This window comes from Podarcis pityusensis (assembly GCF_964106645.2).
Source record: "Podarcis pityusensis genome assembly, chromosome: 8".
Lineage (NCBI taxonomy): Eukaryota > Metazoa > Chordata > Lepidosauria > Squamata > Lacertidae > Podarcis > Podarcis pityusensis.
The window spans coordinates 69722103-69744813 of record NC_138033.1 but is presented as its reverse complement, the minus strand read 5'-3'; the positions used below and the strand labels follow the sequence as shown (position 1 = coordinate 69744813).

The window sequence follows — 22711 nt, the reverse complement described above, 5'->3', positions numbered from 1 at the left end:
CGCGTCCCTATCTTTTAGGAAGATAGGAAGCACCAAATCAGGCAACTGGTCCATCTAGCTCAGCATTGCCTACACTGATTGGGCTTCTCCAGATTCTGCAGTGCAGATTTTAATGAAAACAACATACAGAAATGCATGATACGAGGGGATGTTGCTGTGTAAAAAATGTTCCTTAGGCAAAACTGCATTAAAATGTGTGCATTAAAAGAAATTCACACAAAAATGCATGATGAATTTTCACGGTGACTTTTTTTTTTTTTACTTAGAGAATCACAAGCTAATGCAGAGAGGATTGGAAAGACAGAAGGATATTAGCCAACTGGAATGTATGCAGGGGACGATGACTAAGGGCCCGTCCACACTACTGCTTCTCCTGCACCCAGAAAGCATGGGTCCGGTTGACCCGGACTTTCTAGGCATGGGTCTGAGCTGTTTCCCCCTTGTCACACTCCTTTACCAGGCAAAACCCACTCTTTAGCTCTAGATCAGAACTGCAATCTGCAGAAAACCAGATTGCCATTTGCTCCAACTGAGTGCTAAAGAGCGGTCGTCCCCAGGGAAAGCAGTGGGACAAGAGGAAGTGTGGATGAGCCCTAAGATGATAAAGGATCTGGAAACCAAGCCATATGGAGAAGAGTTGAGGGAGTTAGGTATGTTTAGTCTGGAGAAGAGAAGACTGACAGGAGATATGATAGCCATCTTCAAATATCTGAAGGGTTGTCGCGTGGAAGGTGCAGCCAGCTTGTTTTCTGCTGCTCCAGAGGGTAGGACTCGAACCGGTGGATTCAAATTACAAGCAAGGAGAATCCGACTAAACATTAGGAAGAACCTTCTGACAGTAAGAGCTGGTTGACAGTGGAACGGACTTCCTTGGAAAGTGGTGGGCTCTCCTTCACTGGAGGATTTAAAGCAGAGATTGGATGGCCATCTGTCAGGGATTCTTTTTCTGTGATCCCTGTATCACAGGGTTTCTACTAGATTACCCTTGGGGTCTCTTCCAGCTCTACAATTCTCTGATTAAGAAGAAACTGATATTGGCAGATTCACCCACCTCTTCCCCACCCCATGATCAGTCACACAACATTCACAGGAAAAGGCAAGTCATTTTATTAAGAAATAAAATTACACAGCTTCTCTTCACTTGTGCAAAATTGCTACTCTTCAAGTGCTGCTCACCTGTCCATTTTCTACATCAACATTCCCCTCCCCACAAAACAAAACTCCTCGCTTGTCTTTCAACTGCCCCCACTCCCATGGAGAACCAACTTTCCTTTTTTTAATCTGTTTTAAGAGGCTTCATTTCTCCTTGTGATTATTGCTCTATAAACACAATCTGCAAAATTAAATTAAAATCCGAGCCCTCTGTAAAAACTCGCCAGCAGACTAAAATTTTGCCGCCTCATTCTCTGGCTGCCTCTGCATTTACTGATTGCATAAGTGAAAAGAACTGCAGATTGCTATATTTGGTGGGATAAAAATGTATTGTGCTTAATTGCTCAGAAAACAGTCAGTGCTAAAAATGAAATGAGAAGGAGGAGGAGGAGGAGGAGGAGGAGGAGGCGGCGGCGGAGGAGAAAACTTGCACCAGCGATCAATCCGCTCTAATGCTTTCTAGTCCCAGTGCACAGCTTTGCACGGCTATTCAGGCCTAGAGAAATAGCATCCAGGTCATCCTGGCATTAAACTGTTGCAATAGCGTTTCCATGGTGCCATCAGGCCATGCATAGCACCATTTAACCTGCCATCCCACCACCAGCCAGATTTCAGAAGCTCTGTGGTGCTATGACGAAACCACATTTAGACAGAGTTGCAACGTGGACATTTGCTGTAAGCTGCCTTGAGTTACAGGAAGCCCACTAAAAACGTTCAAATAAACTGCAGGTAGGGCCAAATCTGTTAATTTCGGTTTCTTCTTTTCCCTCTCTTTAAGTTCAGTTATCCACATTTCCACTTTAGTTTGGGATAAAACAAAAACAAGTCCATGAAAATTTTGCAGCATTTCAGGGTGAATCTTTCCTAATATGCACATTTCTGCAAATGTCAGGGATGTTGGGAGCTGTATTCCAGCCACAGCCGGAGCGCCAAAGGTTATCCTTGCATGCTCTAGATGCCGTTGGACTCCAACTCCCAACAACACCAGACAGCATGGCCAATGGTCAGGGATTATGGGAGCTGGGAGAGCTGCGGTTTCCCTGCTCCAGCTCCAATAATTAAGGGGTTTGCACTCTGGGCCAAGGCTACCCTGTGTGAAGGAAATTATCTCCTCCACTCCCTGCCCTCTCATTTGAGAAGACCTTTTTAAAATAGACACCTCAGAATTGAACTCACAGCTCTCCAAGTCAAGCATGCACTCCTGCTCATCCATAGGGTACTTGGTAAGGTCCATGTCACAGGCCACCGTTGAGGTGATTCTATCCAAAATGAAGACAGCAGCAAACACCAACATTACATATAGGCTAACATTTGCCATTAGAAAATATTATTATTATTACTTTTTTATACTACAAAACAACAAGAAGCAGTGTTAAAACAAAAACCCACCCTCCCACCATTTTTGAAGACACGAGTTTGGATTACATCAGAGCTTGCATCCCTTAAATTGTCATATTTCCGGTAGGGTGGCAATTTCTCTTACTGCCTGCAATGATAGCAAACAAAACTTTATAAAGTGGAGAAGGTCCCGCGTTCTCCTCTTCTGCACTGCACATAATAAAAGCATGTCAATCCACCCAAAATGTGCCTTTTCATTTCATTCTCCTTGCTATTTTTAGTTTAGTGGCTAATTTTTCTGTCTGCGCTAATTTGCCAGGCTTTTTAAAAATACCTTGTGGTCAATGTTGCACCTTCTAATAATTTCCAATATCTAGTTATTACTAGCCTGGCTGCTGCTAAAAGCTGGATGGCGATGATGATTTGACTACTACAATTTATTACTCGCTCTTCAGCCTAAGGTTGCAGGTCAGGTTGCAACAATTAAAACATAAGATGCTTAAATAACCCCATCCCACCCTACCTGGCCAGTTAAAACTTTAAAAATGTGCTTAAAATGCAGGTTCATATTATGTCATAGGTAAATTTTATGTAATGCGAACTCCAGGCTTTTTACTGTGTTTTGTCCTGTTATCTCCCTAATATCTTTGAATAATTCCCCTCAGAATGTGGCTCCCCTACTGCAGGTCCGCCACATTTGCTTATATGAACCCAACACTGAGCAGCCCCTCCAACAAGTTCGTGGGGCAGGCAGCACTAATGGTGACTGGTGAGTTGGTGACCTTCTGCTTCTCAAGAGCCTCACCAGACTATACAAGTGCAAGTAAACATCAGCATGAACTATAGATCCCTCTGAATCTGATTAGCGGAACCGCACAAGGCTGATCAAAGGCCAACAGGTCCCTGCCCACAAACACATGTTGCCTGAACTATATGCAGCACTTGGGAAACCACCTAAAACCCAGCAAAGGTTGCCATCTAATTACCCAGCACAAAAGGTCACTCTTCCTCATGAAGTTTCTGTTTTACCTGATGCTGTACAGAATGACCCCATCAGGCTGCAACCGGATGAGCTTGTTCTCCACAGTGACGTCATGGAACCAGGCAGACTTGGCATTGACGATGAAGGTATCCGGCAGCCACAGCTTATCCACAAAGCGACTGTCCAAGCCCAGGGTTTCGTTGGTGTGATTGTACGACAGCCGGTCATCGCGCCAGCTTTGATGCAGGAAGACTGTCATTGTGTATTCCTGAGGACAAGAATCACCACCACTGGCTGCCATTAAAATTTCCCACAATTCCATAATCTGGAGAAACATATATCTTTATTCCCCACCCACCCCCACCCCCGAAAAATGTTGGATGTTACAACACGGCAGCGTTATTTTTCTTCAAGCGCCAACTTACCATATTGACTTCTGATATGTGGTCAATGCTGGCAACTTCAATGGCTAGAGCAACGTTAACAGGGGGGCCTGAATTAGGGGAAAGAAAAAAAGAGGGGGTTATTTAATTTTATTTATGAGATTTCTTACTCCCCATTTCACCATAAGGTCCCAGGGCAGGTTACAACAATAGAATATTAGCTTAGTCTTTAAAAAGGAAAAAAACCCATCACTATTATAAAGCAAGGGAAACCTTTCAAAACAGTACACAAAAGTTTACATTCAGCAAAAGAGGTGGGTCCCACAAAGCAAAGCACGTTAACTGCAAGAAGCCACAGGCCAGGATAAAGTGATGTGTACTGTACAATGAAGAGGCTCAGTGAAGATATAATGAAGACATGTCTACGGGGAGGCAATTTCACAATTTAGGGGCTACCACAGAGAAGGCCCCTTCCGTCCCGGGCCACCAATGCCCCGCTTTTCTGAGGGTAGTGAAACTACCAAGAAAGGCCAAACTGCCAATTCTTAACATCCCGGGAGATTGGTGAAGAGGCAGTCTTTCATATATTTGAGGCCTACCTAAATCTTCCAGGGGTCCGTACTTTGAATGAGGCCCAGCAACAAACTGGTAACCCATGCAGCTTTTAAAACAGGAGTTACACAATTTGCAAGTAGAACCCCTGTCAGTGAAACTGAGGGAATAGTGACTGCTTCTCCACCTGCCACCTGATGGTGTCCAAATGGGGGCTTTCGTGCCATTAACAAAGCCTAAGGGCCAAACTACGCATGATTATTATTCTTCAATAAATTTGTAGACTGCTCTTCATCCGTAGATTTTAGGGTGGTTCACAGCATAAAAATACAAGATAACCAACACAAAATACATAATAAAAACAGGAGCAAATAAAAACAAGAACAAAACAAAGCAATAACCCCCTCTCCTTCACCTATACTCGGGCACATCCCAGCTGGTGCCCTTACCTCCTCCAACTTTGTAATTTGATCGGATAATGGCAATTTTTAAAAGCCATGGTTCCAGGACTTTCTGAAAAAGCTTAAACTGTTAATACTCACTTTTCAGGTTGGTATGTCATTTGGCAGCTGTAAAACCCTCCACAACTATCCTATACAGGCCCAGAACTATACTAGCTACTTAGTTTTCACCTCCACAGCCTCACATGTGGTTTCAAAAGTTAACCCAAGTGTTAACACTTGTTGTGTTGTCATTGTCGCTATACATCAGGCACACATTTAAACATGTGGAGAAAAGACTGTGCGGTCCTGATCCATGGCATATCCACCAATCCAAATCAGGAGCCTGTGGTAATATTCTGTTGAAATTTGCCCTGTAACCACAGATATATGCTTCCTTGCTGCAATGCAAATTGTTTCATGGTTTGTTTGTTTTTTTAAAAAAATTGAGCCATATCCAGCTTAGGCCCCATCTGCACTGTACATCTTAAGAAGTAAAATACAACTTTAAACAGTCAACAACTTCCTCCAAAGAAACATGGGAAGTGTAGTTTGTTAAGGGTGCTGAATGTTTCTGGGACAGCCCTATTTTCCTCATGGAGCTACAATTCCCAGGGTGGTTTTAACGACATCAGCCAGAATCTTACCTCCAATTCCAGGCCTGAAATTTCTTGCATACCCTTTCATCAGGTCGTCCAAATTGGGCAACCAAGAGATTTCTATGTTTGACCCGATGTAATCTCCAATATCGTTCATAGCTCTGTGTTGTTGTTAAAAAAGAGGGGGGGAAACATGTCATCAGAACACAGGAATTTGCCAAGTTATTCCAAGTCAGGCCATTGGGTAACTGTAGGTCAGTACTATCCACACTGTCTGGCAGTGGCAGGAGTCCATGTGTTGGGGCAGGACTTTTGCAGCAGGGACCTGTTGTACCTGAGAACTTTACCTGTGCTCTGTTCTCCCTCTGGACAAGTAAGAGGAATGATAAGGGTTCAAGGACACATTTCAGCTTGGCAAAAACACTCAAGGCAGGGCAGGCAAGGGGTGTAGCCTGAAAAGAGAGGGTGTGACTTTGGGGACAATTCTGAGTGCCAGGGCCTGGAGGGCCACATTTGACATCTGGGCCTGAGGTTCCCCATTCCTGTCCTAGATAATTCCTCTGACTACCAATTGCAATGGGGGGAGGGAGAGACCACGGGAGAGGGGTAGCACTTATTTGTTTAATGTATCTATATCCCGCCTGTCTCCCAAGTTGGGATTCAATGTGGCTTTCAAAACTTCAAAAACATAGCTCTGAAATACAAAATAATTCTAACAAACCAGTTGAAAACAATAGTTAAAATACAATAAAACACATTTATAACTAGCATGAAAACACTGCCCAAAGGCCTGTCTGAATAGGAAGGTCTCTGCCTGTTGAGAGAAAGATATCAAGGAGGGACAAAATTTAACCGCCCTTGGGAGGGAGTCCCACAACATGGGAGCAGCCACAGAAAAGGCTCTCTCGCAGGTCGCCAGCAACTGTGCCTCTAATGTTGATGGGGCCTGGAGAAGGTGCTCACCTGAGGATCTTAGCACCCGGGCAAGTTCATAAAGGGAGATACAATCTTCCAGGTAACCCAGGCCCAAGCCACATAGGGCTTTATAGTTCATGATCAATACGTTGAATTGTGCCTGGAAACAGATCAGTCACCAGTGAAATTGTTTTGACGGGGGAGTAATATGCTCCCTACATTTAACTGACCCCAGGCAGTAGCCTGGCTGCAGTATTCTGTACCCTGTCAGAAGCATGTGATTGACCATTGTGGGGAAACAGGATGCCTTGGGTCTGATCCTGCAGCGCTGTCCTTAACGTCCCCTGAGCAGCTCCTTCTGACAGCAGTTCCCTTTACAAAGGCCCTCGTGGATGTGGGAGAGATAACTTGCTGTTGGACCTCAAAACCGGTAATGAGTTAAGCTCCAGAGCTACATGAGCTACATCACTCAAAACATTAGATGAGAGCTGCCCTCAGATCTGGCGCAACATCTCCCACCAGGCTCTGAAATAAGCAGAGCGCTTGAAAAGAAATAATGCGGGTAGAAGGAGAGAAATCTTGTTAAATATTGATGAAAGGCTGTAGTCGAATATACCATAAGCATTTCCTGTCTTGGGACTTACGTAACTTTCCTAGGGGTCCCCCCCCCCACTCCCCTTTCTTCTTCTTCCATGTGTCACTGGCCCAAAAAAGGAAGCAAAAGCCCTACTTCCGAAGTTGGTCTTTTGCATTTAATGCCACAAGGCCATGCTTTGAATTGCTCTGCAAAACAAACAGGGCGGAAAGTGTTATTCAGCTTTTGTGCCGATTGTGCTCTGGCTTCCCATGGATGCGCAGACAGCGTCAGGGGGTTTTGGGATACCGTTCTGTGGATGTATGTTCTGAGTAACACAGACACCATCAGCTGCTGTTAGTGGAGTTGTCAAAGATGGAAGAGCTTTACAGAATGCAATAAGAGTCCTGCTACATCAGGCCAACAATGGCCCATACAGTCCAACATCCTGCTCTCACAGAAGCCAAGCAGATGCCTGTGGGAAGCCCAGAAACAGGATCCGAGCACAACAGCAACTGGGGTTTACAGACTTGTGGGCCCAATGTAGGGGTCTGGAAGGCTGCATGGAGGGCCCATGGGCTTGAGTCTCCCCACCACTGCACTACAGTGGTACCTCGGGTTACAAACGCTTCAGGTTACAAACTCCGCTAACCTGGAAGTAGTACCTCAGGTTAAGAACTTTACCTCAGGATGAGAACAGAAATTGTGTGGCGGTGGCGCAATGGCAGCAAGAGGCCCCATTAGCTAAACTGGTACCTCAGGTTAAGAACAGTTTCAAGTTAAGAACGGACCTCCGGAACGAATTAAGTTCTTAACCAGAGGTACCACTGTATATGAAACAATGCTTTTGTGTGTTTTTTAAAAAGAACAATAACAAGGAAAAAAAGCCAAACAAAGCCGTCTGCTTCTGTATTCCCACTCCCTTTGGCAAGTGCATACTGCATGTCTGAACTGAAAATGTATCCCAAGATGAGTGATTCATCCCTGCATTCAGTCACCGCATCAGAGTTTAATAAAAGCCACCGTGTGAGGAGCTGTCATTAGCAATGGCATCACTGGATGTGGGGTGGGGTGGGGGAGGAAAGAGGGGAAAGAAGAGCAAGATCCAACCCTTGCATTTCTTTCTGACATGTTTCCCCTGTATTCAAAGGTTCAGCAAGTCATGCCCTGTTGGTTACTAACCTCTGTGTCATTCGTTAAAATGTGGGTTTTTATAGAGAGAGACAGCACAAGAGAAATTAGAAACGTGGGAAGCTGCTTTACAGCAAGTCAGAGCATTGGTCCATCCCGCTCAGTGCTGTTTACACTGACTGGCAGAGGCTCCATCTGCACCATGCATTTATACCAGAAAATACCCCTTTACACAGTCATGGCTTCCTCCAAAGAATCATGGGAACTATAGTTTGTTAAAGGTGCTGAGAGATGTTAGGAGACCTCTATTCCCCTCACAGTGCTACCATTCCCAGACATCTCTGGGATGAGGGATGGATTGTTAAACCACGCCGAGAACTGTAGCTCTCGGAAGGGAAGAGTGATCTCCTAAAATCTCACAACAATGTACATCCCTCCATGGACGTAGCCAGGTTTTTTGTTGGGGGGGGAGCAGCCAAGATTGTTGAGCCGCTGTCCTGGCCAGGCCACCACCATCTCTGACCTCAGGATTCCAGAACTTACAGCTGTCTGTTCTGTGGGAAGGCAAGCAAGGACCCACAGCCCAGGTAGGGCTTGCTAGCTCTGGGAGGAGGTGTGTGATTCCTCATCTGGCGCAGGCTCAGGACAGGTGAGGGTCACCTGCCTCATCAAGCCCAGAAGGTATAAAAGGAGAGCCGTCCTGGCCTGGCTGGCATCTGTTGAGCTTTTCTTGGGAAATCATGAGTAAATATACCCCATAAATAGGACATTGCAGGGGGCAGGCTTCTGCTAGGGCGGGGGGCAGAATCTCAGATAATTGAGTACTTTCAATGCTTTTCAATAATATTTGTGGATCTGGGGCAAGGGGGAAGCTGCCCCCATCTGCCACCCCTTGACTATGCCCATGCATCCCTCTCCATCACAAACTATGGTTTCTTCACTCACTCACCACCACCACCCTGTCTCTTCCTTTTCACAAGGGAGAGCATCTTTCCTCAAGCTCTGTAGAGCATCTCATTTAAAAACAGGGAGAGATTCCCACCTTTCAGGAAACCATCTCCTAACCATCTGACGGAACAGCCACCAATCTAACTAACAAAAAGTAATGGTTCCTTAGGAACTGTAGGACCAGGGAGGGAAATTTCATCAAATTACTTCAAGGATTTGCTGTCAATATTGGTCTCTGTTTTTCTAGCGGTGCAGGCTGGAGACTGAGCAACATTTTGTCCTTCATTCATTAAGTGCTGCTGTCAAACTCTCATTTAAAAAAAATAAACAAATGAATAACCTTTTCTTATACCACACCTTTCCTCTCGAAGCATTGAACAAAGTTGCTGAATCAACTAAAGCTGGTTAACTTCCTTACCCAGAGAGATTTTAAATGTAAATCCCCCAATTTTAATGTTTTTAAGTTTTCCCATCCACCTGTTCCCAGGTGTTTGGTGTGTTTTTTAATGTACAGTGGTACCTTGGGTTACATACGCTTCAGGTTACATATGCTTCAGGTTACAGACTCTGCTAACCCAGAAATAGTGCTTCAGGTTAAGAACTTTGCTTCAGGATGAGAACAGAAATTGTGCTCCGGCGGCGCAGCAGCAGCAGGAGGCCCCATTAGCTAAAGTGGTGCTTCAGGTTAAGAACAGTTTCAGGTTAAGTACGGACCTCCGGAACAAATTAAGTACTTAACTTGAGGTACCACTGTATTATGACTCATCAGCACAAATAATCCCAATGCCACTTTTTAATCAGGAATGGATACAATTCTCAACTGACCATGCCTTCCTGGAACTTCCACTGCCATACAGCAGGGCCGGCCCAAGACATTTTGGCACCTGAGGCAAACTACAAAATGGCACATCTCCGTACCAGGAAAGGAGTGAGTGAAGCTCTACATCAGGAACAAGGATGGGAGGAGACCAGCAAGACCTCCTATTTGCCAAGGAGCCGCTGTGGAGGTGGCATTGTGTGGGGGATGCCAAGGAGGCAGCAGGTCTGGCCTCCACATTTGTTGTATTCACTGTGGAGAGATTCATTCCTTGGAGGCTGGATCTGCTGCGCCTCTGCATCCTGTTGCCTGAGGCAGTAGCCTCCCCTTACCTCATGGGTGGCTTGCAGATGTGATAGACTAGCTCCTTGAGGTGTGTAGGTTTCAAAAAAGCATCACTCCGTGTTCCCTCAGGCCACTGCCTAGGTTCTTAGCACCCACATCCTCATTAGTTTAGGTTTCTGAAAGAATTCTGTATCAATGTGATGCCCTTGTAGCAAGAATGCACATTCGCCGCGAGTAAAAAATATAACAGCACAAATAAACAGATCTATGCCAAGGCAACTCAAAAGCAATACCATAAGAAAACCTAAGATCTCTATAAATTAAGCTCATTTGCATAATTTTGTCTTGCAAAATTTATTCTGCTCTACATAATTTATTCTGTTGGTAGGGGCGGGCAGGGAACTATGTCAGTTAGTGAAACAAGATCCCAGTAAGCCAAAATGCTCCTTCTATTTCTCTGCACCATTTAATGGGGGCTGATAAATATGTTGGGTGATGAGGAATGGCTGATAAGGATTGACTACAAAATTAGCATTTCTTGGGAGGCGTTAAGAGAGTTTGACACACCCAGCTACATGTTCCTATAAATGTCACATGCCTTCATTGGAGATGTTTTTGTAGCTCAGCAGAAGATCTTAGCAGGGTGAGGCTGTGTTCAGCAAATGCCCACTCATTGCAAAATAGAGAGAACCTCTCCCCCCACCTAGGGATGGAAGAATCTGCCAGTTTCGGTATGTATAATAATTACGGTGAAAGAGTATTTCTCCTGGTTTGGATGTCAGTGTGTTTGTGTCTATCCCTTTCTGGAGAAATCATAATTAACTCCATAAGTTTTGGTTAATCATCATTTCCCATTATGTCAAAACCCTGAAATGATGGTTACCAAATTTAAAACAGATCCATGTTGTTGTTGTTGTTGTTGTTGTTGTTGTTGTTGTTGTTGTTGTTATAATATTTGTTGGATTTATATACCGCCCTATAACCAGAGGTCTCAGGGTGGTTCACAGAAAAGATCAACATAAAAACCACAATACTGTGGTACCTTGTGTTGTTATGGACGGGATTCGTTCCAGAGGCCTGTCTGTAATGTGAAATGCCCGCAACTCGAAGCGCGTCTGTACAGGCGCGCAGCATGATTTGGTGCTTCTGCACATGCGCGAAGTGCAATTTAGCGCTTCTGCGCAGGTGTGAGCAGCAAAACCCAGAAGTAACCCATTCCGGTACTTCTGGGTTGCCGTGGGATGTAACGCAAAAAGATGCAACACGAAGCGGACGCAACATGAGGTATGACTGTAGTGGTACCTCGGATTAAGAACTTAATTCATTCTGGAGGTCTGTTCTTAACCTGAAGCACCACTTTAGCTAATGGGGCCTCCCGCTGCCGCCGCACGATTTCTGTTCTCATCCTGAAGCAAAGTTCTTAACCCGGGGTGGTATTTCTGGGTTAGCAGAGCCTGTAACCTGAAGCGTCTGTAACCTGAAGCGTCTGTAACCCAAGGTACTACTCTCTCTCTCTCTCTCTCTCTCTGTATACAAAATAAAAACAACAACCCAACAACTCCCCACCCCAAAAGAGCCACATTTTAAAAGGACATCCATGCTGTGTAACTAACCATTGTTTCCCTGTTTAAATATAACTGGAAAAACAGTCAGGGCCATCTTACACATAGGCACCAGGGGTGCGGGGCACCCGGGTGCCAGGCTCTCAGGGGCGCCAGGCCGAGAGTCCAGGGCTTGAAAGTTGAGTCCAGGGAAGAGCCTGCCCGTCGGTCAGAGTGCTGCAGCAGACTCTTCTGCGGGTGGCTCTGCACCGCGATTTCGGAGCCGACTGAGCCAGCAAGATGCTGAGGCTGCTGGCCGGCTCCGCCCTCCTGCACACCTGGGACTGGGCAAACTGGGGGTGGGGGCGCCGGGCGGATCTTTGCACCCCGACGCTGCATATGCTTAAGACAGTCCTGAAAACAACGGTTCATTGAAGGCTTCCTGGCTTACCAGAGTGTGCTAAGAAGGAAGAGGGAAGAGGCAATGCAAGGGCAAAGCACCTAAGGAAGAGGACACATCAATTCATTAAGGTGAGATGGGATAGCCTGAACTGGGCCCTTGCTTTTCCTGTGGAAGACTAACGCTACTGCCTCTTCGGAAATCCTGAAGAACGTCCTGCTTCTCCTTACCTGGGACCAGTTTGCTACAGGTCAGCATCTCAAAGCAGGGCCTGGTGCTATTTCCATCACCATTAAAAGCACACCTCTTTAGGACAGCCTCTCAGTCAGACTGGGGTCACCGCATGAATTCTCTCTTGCATTGGCCTCTGGGATAATCCAGAGCAATTCACGTACCCTTTCCATCTGCCATTCCTGACTCTAAGTGATGCTCACTGTAAATATGTTCTATATTTTGAAATGTAATTGAAAAAGCATTAGGCTTAATTCACAGCAACCTTGCAAGCATGCAAAAAAACAAGAACAAAAAACCCACCAGATTTCCTTTTCCCTGCTAGCTTTAAGCAACACCACATAGTGTACTCTTTAGATCTATATAGCGTCTACATTTTAAAAGCTTTTCTTCTCTTAGGTTAAAAGATTGCACAAAGTACGTGACAAATTATCTGCAAATAGACATGCTTCAATTCTTCTTTTAAAAAATACAGATTCTTCCTACAAACAAAATATAAGAGATTATGTTTCTATTTTTAATTAAAGAATGAAATACCATGGTTTGCTGGAGGAGTTTAGAGGGCTGAATGCTCAGTATCACACCACCTAAACAAAGGATAAGTGAATTTGTCACACAAAAATAAAAGATCCCTCTGTTCCATTTTCCATTCCCTCCCCCAATGACCCACATGGCTGTCTTATTCCTTGTGCACTTGGAGTCTTGCAGTGCCCTCATTGTCATACACACACACAAACGCTTACACATTTATTCCCTGTGGGTAACACTGCATTAATTTCCCCCTAAAATAGCCTGTCCTGTGTCGAGTTAAAAGCAAAAAGGGTGTCGGTTCTTTAGCTTAAAGACACACTAGGGAAAATACTGTAATTTATCATAGCGACTACTCAGAAATTAACCCTCTAAGCCGGAGCATTGGAAATAGAAGGATTTGCAGGATACAGTGCATGTGTATTTATAAGCACGTGCACCATACACAAGGTGCATCTCCACCCCATGCACCAAGATTCAAGTGCAATCGAGAGAGACACAAGTGGGATGGCCAGGACTGGGGTGCTTGTTAGTTTCATTCTGATAGACGTAAAAAAAAGAGGCTTTGCCCTGTCAGACTTTCAACTGTATTACAGGGAAGCTTGCTTGCATTGACTAAAGGAATGGATCGTATTGGAAAATGCAGACATTTGGAAGGCCATCATATAAAATTTGGCTGGCATGCCTTTGGTATGGGAAAGCTAAAGTTTATAAGAGTTTTACAGACCACATTATTAGGAAGTATTGATGCTTTTGAATTATGGTGCTGGAGGAGACTCTTGAGAGTCCCATGGACTGCAAGAAGATCAAACCTATCCATTCTTAAGGAAATCAGCCCTGAGTGCTCACTGGAAGGACAGATCCTGAAGCTGAGGCTCCAATACTTTGGCCACCTCATGAGAAGAGAAGACTTCCTGGAAAAGACCCTGATGTTGGGAAAGATGGAGGGCACAAGGAGAAGGGAATGTCAGAGGACGAGATGGTTGGACAGTGTTCTCGAAGCTACCAGCATGAGTTTGACCAAACTGCAGGAGGCAGAGGAAGACAGAAGTGCCTGGCGTGCTCTGGTCCAGGGGGTCACGAAGAGTCGGACATGACTAAACAACAACAACAAATTTGTATAGAGTTTGGGAGAAATATAAATACTTGCTGGAAAGAAAAACACCTTTATGACTATCCCCCATTTAAGCAATTACAATTAAAAGAGTTAATATGGATAGACAGTGGGCAACCTATAGAGAACTGTTGGACCTTACAGGGAGGGAACCCAGACTGAAACCAATGCAAGATGTAAGTAGCCAAGTTTCCGACTGGTTACAGTATCATCAGTTACATGATATGTTTAAATTAGATTTAAAAAATGGGTCCCTGGACCAAAGCTCACAATTTGAAAGACAATTATTACAGAATAAGAATAAGTTATTGTCCAAGATGTATAACCTCTTATTAGAATGGGAAACAAAAGACAAGCTAGTCAAAGCTTCAATGACACACTGGGCAATAGATACAGGACACAACATAGATTTAAACCTCTGGGGGAAACTTTGGAAGAATGATTTGAAATTTACTGCATATTACTCACTGAAAGAGAATGATATAAAAATAATTTACAGATGGTATTTGACCCAGAGTTGGCTAAGATGTATAAAGCAGAATCAGATATGTTTTGGAAATATAAAGAAATGAAGGGAACATCTTTTTCATATGTGGTGGACATGTAAAAAGGTAAAAGAATATTGGGAAATGAGTTGAAAAAAATGTTTAAAATAACTTTCCCAAAATGACCTGAGTCCTTTTTGTTGGGAATAATCCAGACTGAAATCCTAAGCGTCAACAAAATTTATTTATTTATGCAACAATGGCGACCTGAGTTTTGTTAGCCTCAAAATGGAAAGTGAGGGAGGTCCCAGCAAAGAGGACCGGCAACTTAAGATGGTAGAATATGCAAAGCTTGCAGGTTTAACATATAGAATAAGAGAGCAATAAGAACATATATTCAAAGAAGAGTGGAAAATATTTACTGAGCATATGGAAAATACAGTGGTATCTCGGGTTAAGTACTTAATTCGTTCCAGAGGTCCGTTCTTAACCTGAAACTGTTCTTAACCTGAAGCACCACTTTAGCTAATGGGGCCTCCTGCTGCTGCCGCACTGCCAGAGCACGATTTCTGTTGTCATCCTGAAGCAAAGTTCTTAACCTGAGGTACTATTTTTGGGTTAGCGGAGTCTATAACCTGAAGCGTATGTAACCTGAGGTACCACTGTAACTGTACACAGCTGAAAACACTTGGCAGCTTAAGGTAAAATCAACAGTGTAAGTAATGTTCGAGTGATATAAAAGTGGAGAACTGGCTAAAATGGTTATAGCAAAATATGCAGGAATGAAAGATAACTAAAATGAACCAAGGAAAGAGGAGGGAAGTCACTGGATATCTAACAGTATGTTAATGTTTATTTTAAGATGTAAAACTGAAAATTTAATAAAAATTATTTTAAAGAAAGAATGCATTTGTTCATTATTTAGTTATTTTAAGAATTCATATGTGCCCTTCAAATATAAATATTTCTCGGGTGGCTTTGAGATGAAAGATATGAAAATACAGAAACAACAGAACAGTTGAATAAGCAGAAGTTCTGCCCTGCAGGTGGCTTTCCAAAGCCACCTTTTGTTTATTAGCTTTCAGCTGGACAATGCCCAAGTTTGAAAGATCTTTCCCCAGATTCTACAGGCTACAGTGCTTACATCTGACAAACTGCAGAAAATGTGGTTTCTGTGAAGGATTCTATAAATGCAGTTTGACTGCATTTGTATAGGACACTGAAGCTGCGTTTTCTACATAGCTCAGCTGGGTAGCTGGCTTTTAAGACAGCATTAAAAAGGAAAGCATGAGCTTAAAGTTTTAATTGGATTTATTTTCTTTCTTTCTTTTTGCGATGTTAACCATAATGTTATGGTGTTCCTGTACTATTAAAAGAGGAAAAGCAATTCCTGCTTGGAGGAAGATTTGGCATGAATAAGCTTGCCAGATCAAAAAACTGGCCTGTCCTACCACCTGAAGGACTAACAAATTTCTTACGGCACACCAGCTTTTTCCAGATGCCTGAGACGAGTTTGCACTTGAGGACACTGACTCTAGTCCACAAAAGTTCAATCCACCCAGGAAATCTGTCAGTTTCAATTTCTCAGTTTCTCCCCAGTCTTCATGTCCTCCACATTTCCACGTCATTTTGGGATAAATAGATATATATTCTCATACATCAGCATTTCAGAATGAAATGTGCACGTTTGTCTGCAATTTTGCCTAATTGCACATTTTTGCAATGCAGTTTCCCCTAGTATAATGTACTTTCATTGGTATATACATTTTTTGCATTCTTTACCCTAGTGCACACATTTTTCTGCACATTACAAGACTGTAGAGAGGCATTGAAAAATTAGGAGAAGTGTGAGATTCGAAGGATGACTATTTTGGTTTGTGTATTGTTTCAGAAATTGTGAATTAGGTAGATTTGCCTTTAAGGGCTCACCCGCACAGGTCCATGATTTGTAGGCACAGGTCTGAGCATGGGGTTTTTTTTGGGGGGGGGGGGTTCCTCACCACCTTTCCTGGGAAAACCCAGTTTACTGCTGAAATGTCCCCCCCTCCCCAGATTGACGTTTGTTCTGAGAACTGAACATGGGCTCTATCCCATGATAAAGAACATGATTTGCACAAAGAAGACCCCAGGTGCAAACCATCTCCAGTTAAAACAAATAAAACAGGGAGCAGAGGGTGGCAGAGATCTCTGCCTGAATTCTGGAGAAAAGCTGCTAGTCAAGAGTAGACAGTATCAATCATCTTGGATGTAATGATTGGCAGCTGAGGCCTTGCTGGTGGTGCTGCAGCCAGGTGCTGCCCATGGCAGTTACCCATAGCAAGGTCTTTTCAGTGGTGGCTCTCTGTTTGTGGAATGCCCTCCCTAATGAGGTGCACCTGTCTCCACCATTATTAACATTCAGGAGGAATGTGAAAACATTCCTTTTTACCCAGGCATTTGTGGTTGAAGGATACTGTTCTTGGCAACCTCGAGATCACTGGATGGAGTAATGTTTTAAACTGTAAGTGCTCTTAGAAGGTTCTTTCACTCTAATTGCTTACAGAATGCTTTAACTGCTTTATAATGTTTTTTTTGTTTTTAGATTGTGGATTGGTTTGTTGCTCTGGGCTCCTTCAGGATGAATAGTGGATTATAAATTCAATAAATAAAGGAATACTGGGCTAGATGGACCAATAGCCTACCCTAGTATAAGACGACTTCCTAAATTTCTCATGGCTGCAGATAAGACTGCTGTTAAAAAAGCAGACTTTACTCTGAGTGTCCCTTCTTTCCCACACCTGTCCCCAACAGACCACTGTCCTTGATATTTTTTTCCCCACTTGGGAGATTGTTCCAAAAATTTAATTTGTGCAATTTGCTAGCGTTGCCACTCTTTGAGGTTCAGTTCCCTCCCCCTGGGTCTCCAGAAGCTTAAGGAAGGTGAGTGGGTGGACGGTTGGATGCAAAGCATCTCAAGTGCACATGTTGGCAAATGCAGACACGAGGAGAGCAGTGAAAAAGCACACCATGCACCGCACTGTTTGCTGCTTCGCACATTTTTGCAACTGCTGTTGGTAACACATAGTGGGACAAAGTGTGTTTTGTTCGAGACTGTCTTGAAGCGAAACAACACAAACACTCTCTTGGCGTCTAACAAAAGTGGGTCTTCAGGAATGCATAATAGCACAGATTAGGAGTGGAGGAGAAACTCAATTTTGTTTGCATTTTAATGAGAGACGTCTGAAACTAATATATGGGAATGGGTCTATATTTTACTTATCATCCTGATCTCCCAGGAGAAAGTCACTATTGTTTTAATTCACACAAGAGCAGAGTATAGGTGGTTTACTAGAACCCCAGAGGGATGGGGGGGGGGAGACGACAAATTTGCTTTCATTTGCATTCCAGTTAGAAACTAACTACGGTAATTCACATTTCTAAAACGAATACATGAACTGAAATATGCTTGTTGAAATTCACACTTCTCTGAATTTTGTGTATGCACAAACAATATTTCCAAAAATACATACAACGTTAAAGCAAAAATTTAATGACAGTAATGTCCAATGCATTGATGGAGAGATTGCTTGTAAAAATTAGTAAATCATAACTGCATACAAAAATGTGGTTATTAGGACAAGATTACACTAAAATGGGTAAGGAGTTTTCATGATTTTTTTAAATTAAAAAATCACAGATTGCTGCAGAAATGTGGAAAATAAGATGGGAAGAATGAGAAACTGAGAGATATTGACAGATTCACCCAACCCTGGTGCAGAGGTGATCTTGGTATGAAAAGTGTCCCCATCCTCCTAAATGCTTCAGCAGCATAACAGACCGCAAACACCATCACTGCAGTCCATTGAAAACTGCTGCTTCTACCTGAAAGCAAAAGGAGGTCAGTGAAGACACCAGGTGGATCTCAGTGAGGAGAGCATTCCACAATGAATAAGTCCCTACTTGCCCCCAGCAACTGAATTTCCACCCACAGGAAGGGTCTCAGGAGATGAGTGAAGTTCCTGAGCTGATTCAGAGGGGAGGCAAAAGTGATGAAAGTACTGGGCTATGCACAGCTTTAGGTGCGGCTGGGGAAGGAAAAGCTTTCCAGCTTACCTAGCTTTTTGAGAAACGTTCTGAGGGCCATATGCCAGTGGTGGGCGGGGTCACAGGCAAAGTGGGGTAGGGCAACAGATTAAATGCTCCTTTTGCACCATCGGCTTCTCTCTGCACGTGCTCACACATTTCTTCCTTCCATCTAGGAAATCAAGAAGCATTATCTGAGTCCCGGCCCGGCAAATATAGTCAAGGAGTGTGTGAAGGCAGGTCAGTGAGGGCTATGGCCTAGGGAGAATACCAAGGACCAGAGGGAGAGGCCTGGGGGGGGGCTACATTTGGCTCCTGGCATGAAGTTCTTGGCCCCAACCTGTGCTTTAGGTTTACAATAACATTTTATTTTGCCATGAATTTATTTTGAATACGTACATAATTGTTGGGCTAGCTCAGTCGCTAGAGCATGAGACTGTTAAGCGTAGGGTCATGGGTTTGAGCCTCACTTTGGGCAAAAGATTCCTGCATTGCAAGGGGTTGGACTAGATGGCCCTTGGGTCCCTTCCAACTCCACGATTCTATGATTCTATAAATGAGATACCAATAATTGATACTTAGGCTTGAATTTAATTGAGTCCTGTTCAGAGTGGGCCCACTGAAATCAATGGACCCAAATTAGACATATCTGTTAACTTCAGTAGTTCTGCTCTAAATATAACATAACTAGCACCAGATACAACCTATTGTTAATTTCAAGTAATATGTCATAAACGATATCATTGCTGATATGTAATTAAACGAAATCCTTCTGTTTGATGCACTGATTAAGCTCAACAAATCAATCAGATCAGAAGGTGTTCCCACTACAAAATAAACCTCCAAATTCACAATGTTTATCTCTCCCACAATAATATATATCCACTGCATTCTTGAATTCCAATAACTTAAAACTCTACTTGTTTTATGGCGTTATCATCCCATCGTCTCCCTTCCCTTCCCTTCCCTGCTTGTTTGGCCTGTATGTTGTTTAGTCGTTTAGTCGTGTCCGACTCTTCATGACGCCATGGACCAGAGCACGCCAGAGTTAAGCAGCCAGACTTTGGGAAAGTACGGCTTTTTCCATGCCTGACATATCCTCCTACAGTATGAACTGCTGTCAAAAGACGAATGGTCATTTCATGATCTTCCCAGAGCAGCACTTATTTAATATAACCAAAGAATATTGACTAGAACTTTTAAATTGCTTTTTGAGAGCCTGTCCTCTGGAACAATTGGGCTGGCAATGCCTGCCTGGGTACAGTTTGTTCAGGCATTTCAGGACTGTTAATTTTTAGATTGGACAGTTCAGTATTTTGCTTTAGCAGTTTGATACTGGATTTTTATTTGATTTTTTTTTTTTTTTTTTTGCTGGCAGTGGGTTATCTAAGTAAGCCCTACTCAGAGTAGACCCATTCATATTAATGGACCCAAGTTAGTCATGTCTATCAACTTCACTGGGTCTGCCTTGAGTAAGACTAGAATTGGCTACAACCCAGTATGTGTTTTCATTTGATTGATAGAATCATAGAAATGTTGGAAGGGACCACAATGGCCATCTAGTCCAACACCCTGAAATGCAGGAATCTCAATTTGTAGTCCAGCCTTGTGATTTTAGGGTTTCTGCTTTGCAAACTGCTTAGGGTGACATCCAGTGCTACTCCTAACAGACATAACTAACAGGTCTATTAGCTTCACTGGGCCTTCTCCGAGTAGGACTTAGTTGGATACACACAACCCTTAAAGCTTTGAGGGGAGAGATGTTCCGCCCTTTGGAAAGCCCTGTAGCATTTAACTGTGGTTAATAAAAGCATCCTAAAGTTTTCTCCTTGTTAACAGGAATCAAAATCCCAAATCTAAAGACTTCAATCTTACACTAAGAGTAAGTCTCTTTGAACTCAGCAGGACTTCTAAATGCTCCTAAATGATGTACAGACAGAGAGGATTGCACTGCTAAATCCTAACTTGGCTCCTGCAGCTTGTCACGCAGTGGTGGGCTGGGGGAAGTGGTTCTCACTAAAATTCCCCCTTCAACACTAGCTATTAAAAAGCACTGGGTTAGCTGTGCATTTTGTCACTCTCTGTGCATCCCTCTTTTTTGAAAAATGAAAGCTTTCTCGCCTGTGCGAGGGTGATTGTGTTACCAGTGTAATCCACTCCGGCATCCTAAACCAGCAGTTCATAACTTGTGCTGTGAGGTGGGGGCAGAGAGAGAAAACTCAATACCCTCTTGTGCAAGGTGGCTGTTGGCTAAGCCTGACCTTTATTTTTATTTAATATTAAGTGGGGGGGGGGGATGGACAACAACACATGACTTGAATACAATTTATCATCATACAATGTGGACAGTATTTAATCTTGTTGAGTTGTATCCAGTGCCAATCCTACCTGGAGGAGATCCATTGAAGTTAATGGACATGACTAACAGTGTTCTGTTAATTTAAATAGGACTCCTGTGAGTAGAACCTTGTTGGAGTCAACCCATTTTCTTGATCCTTCTCCCAAATCTCCTGCTGCCATGTCAAGTATTTGCATATATGCCTGCCATTCTGTGCTGTCTTTTGGGGTTTGTCAACTTTGACCTTGATAGGCTGGTTTAAATCTGTGCAACCAGAGCAATTTGCATTTCTGTTCTTCTCCTGCTTCAGTCAACAAAACAAAACAAAAAATTACTTGGGAAAACAGATTTTCAGATAGGGACCCCCAAGACGAACCAGAAGCCATCTAAGTCGGTGACCATCACTGTTATTATTATCTGAATTTTGAACCACTGTTCTCTGAATTTCCATGAAGATGGCTCAAAAGGATCCAAAACATGCTGAATCAATAAAACTCTTCCTTGTTTTTATTTCTGATGCTCCTTTTAGAACAATATTCTCTCCTTGCAAAAAATAAAACAAAACAAAGAAGGAAAACATTACAAATATCACAGGGGACTCTTCCCTGCCCATCTTGTCAGCCCTGAAATACCAAGATTGACCTAGGTGTAGATTAGTAATATAATAACACCCCACAAGAATCTTCCACTGCATTATGAGCTGACACCCCCCTCCCCATCTCAGTTTCCACTGCATTATCAAATTGCTTTCTCCTACCATATCCACATCCAGAAAAGCTCCATGGCTGTTGCCTAGTTAACAGCATCTGAAGAAATGCCACCTCCAATTGCAGACAAGAGAGATTTTCACCTATCCAGTGTGCCCATGTGCACACCTGCCTGCAGTTAATGGACAGACACACCATAAATGGGTCCATTTTGTTTCTCGACACCTTTTGGCCTTCCTCATCATAACCTGTCCCAGAGGTCAAGCAAGAGTCTGAACTGCCACACACATCCAACTGATCGCATATACATACCCTGCTTTCAGATTTAAAAATGCACAACCTGTTTAAGGAACTTGCACCTAGCTGGAGGTTCTAGTTGTCTAAAGGACTGGTTTCGAATTGGTGGGTTAGGACCCACTACCAGATCGCAGCCTGACCTAAGGTGGGTTGCAAAAGCAGTACCACCAACATACTACCAATTTTTAAAAATTAAGAAATGGGTCCCCAAGTGCACCATTGGGTTATAGATCCCAAGTCCTGTATAGTAGACAGATTTCACTACAGAATTGTTATTAGCAGTTGGCACCACCAGGGAAGGACTTTTGAGCAGAGTCCAGGGCCTCCTCTCAGAAGGAAGACTTTGAGAGCCCCAAACACAGCTGGCTTAGCACTTTTCAAAGTAATACACATTACAATCTAAAAAGCCACCACCCCCCGCCACAGAATAGTATTAACCCCATTGCTATTATCATGTTTACATCAAAACATATCCCAGCCTCCAGGGTCCAGGGAGTTAAGTTTGCAAAAACATTTGCTAGAACACCCCCACCTCCCCAGGGTAGTCAAATGTAAATGAGGATGGGATCCATAGAAATTAATTGACCTAAGTGGATCAGCTCCAAGTGGCACTAATATAGGACACAACTGAATGTGACTATAATAATTGCTATATGGACCATTAGTTTATTATTAGAAGTGTAAATGTAACACTGCTTCCCTTGTCCCATCTGGCACAGGTTTACTCAGAAGCAAGCCCCAGACTTACTCAGAGTGAAATACTGCATATAGGACTGCACCTTTTGAAAAGGGCAGAGGAAGGCAGACTGTCTACCTATGTGATCTGATCACCTCTGGCTGTCTTTGAGTATGCACTGACTGTTTCCTACCTCAACTTCAGATAGCTATGGAG

The 22711-nt window shown here is 43.4% G+C and overlaps 1 protein-coding gene across 1 annotated transcript in view; it reads right to left on the bottom strand.

The window, feature by feature from the left end:
- The window catches only part of GABRD (gamma-aminobutyric acid type A receptor subunit delta), a 30380-nt gene that overhangs the window by 5683 nt on the left and 1986 nt on the right, over positions 1-22711 (bottom strand). The window contains exons 2-5 of the mRNA XM_081016195.1: positions 5495-5607; positions 3898-3965; positions 3520-3740; positions 2329-2411 (exon numbers count right to left, since the gene is read on the bottom strand). Coding sequence (XP_080872321.1) covers positions 2329-2411; positions 3520-3740; positions 3898-3965; positions 5495-5607 — 485 coding nt within the window. The remainder of the gene's footprint in view (positions 1-2328; positions 2412-3519; positions 3741-3897; positions 3966-5494; positions 5608-22711) is intronic.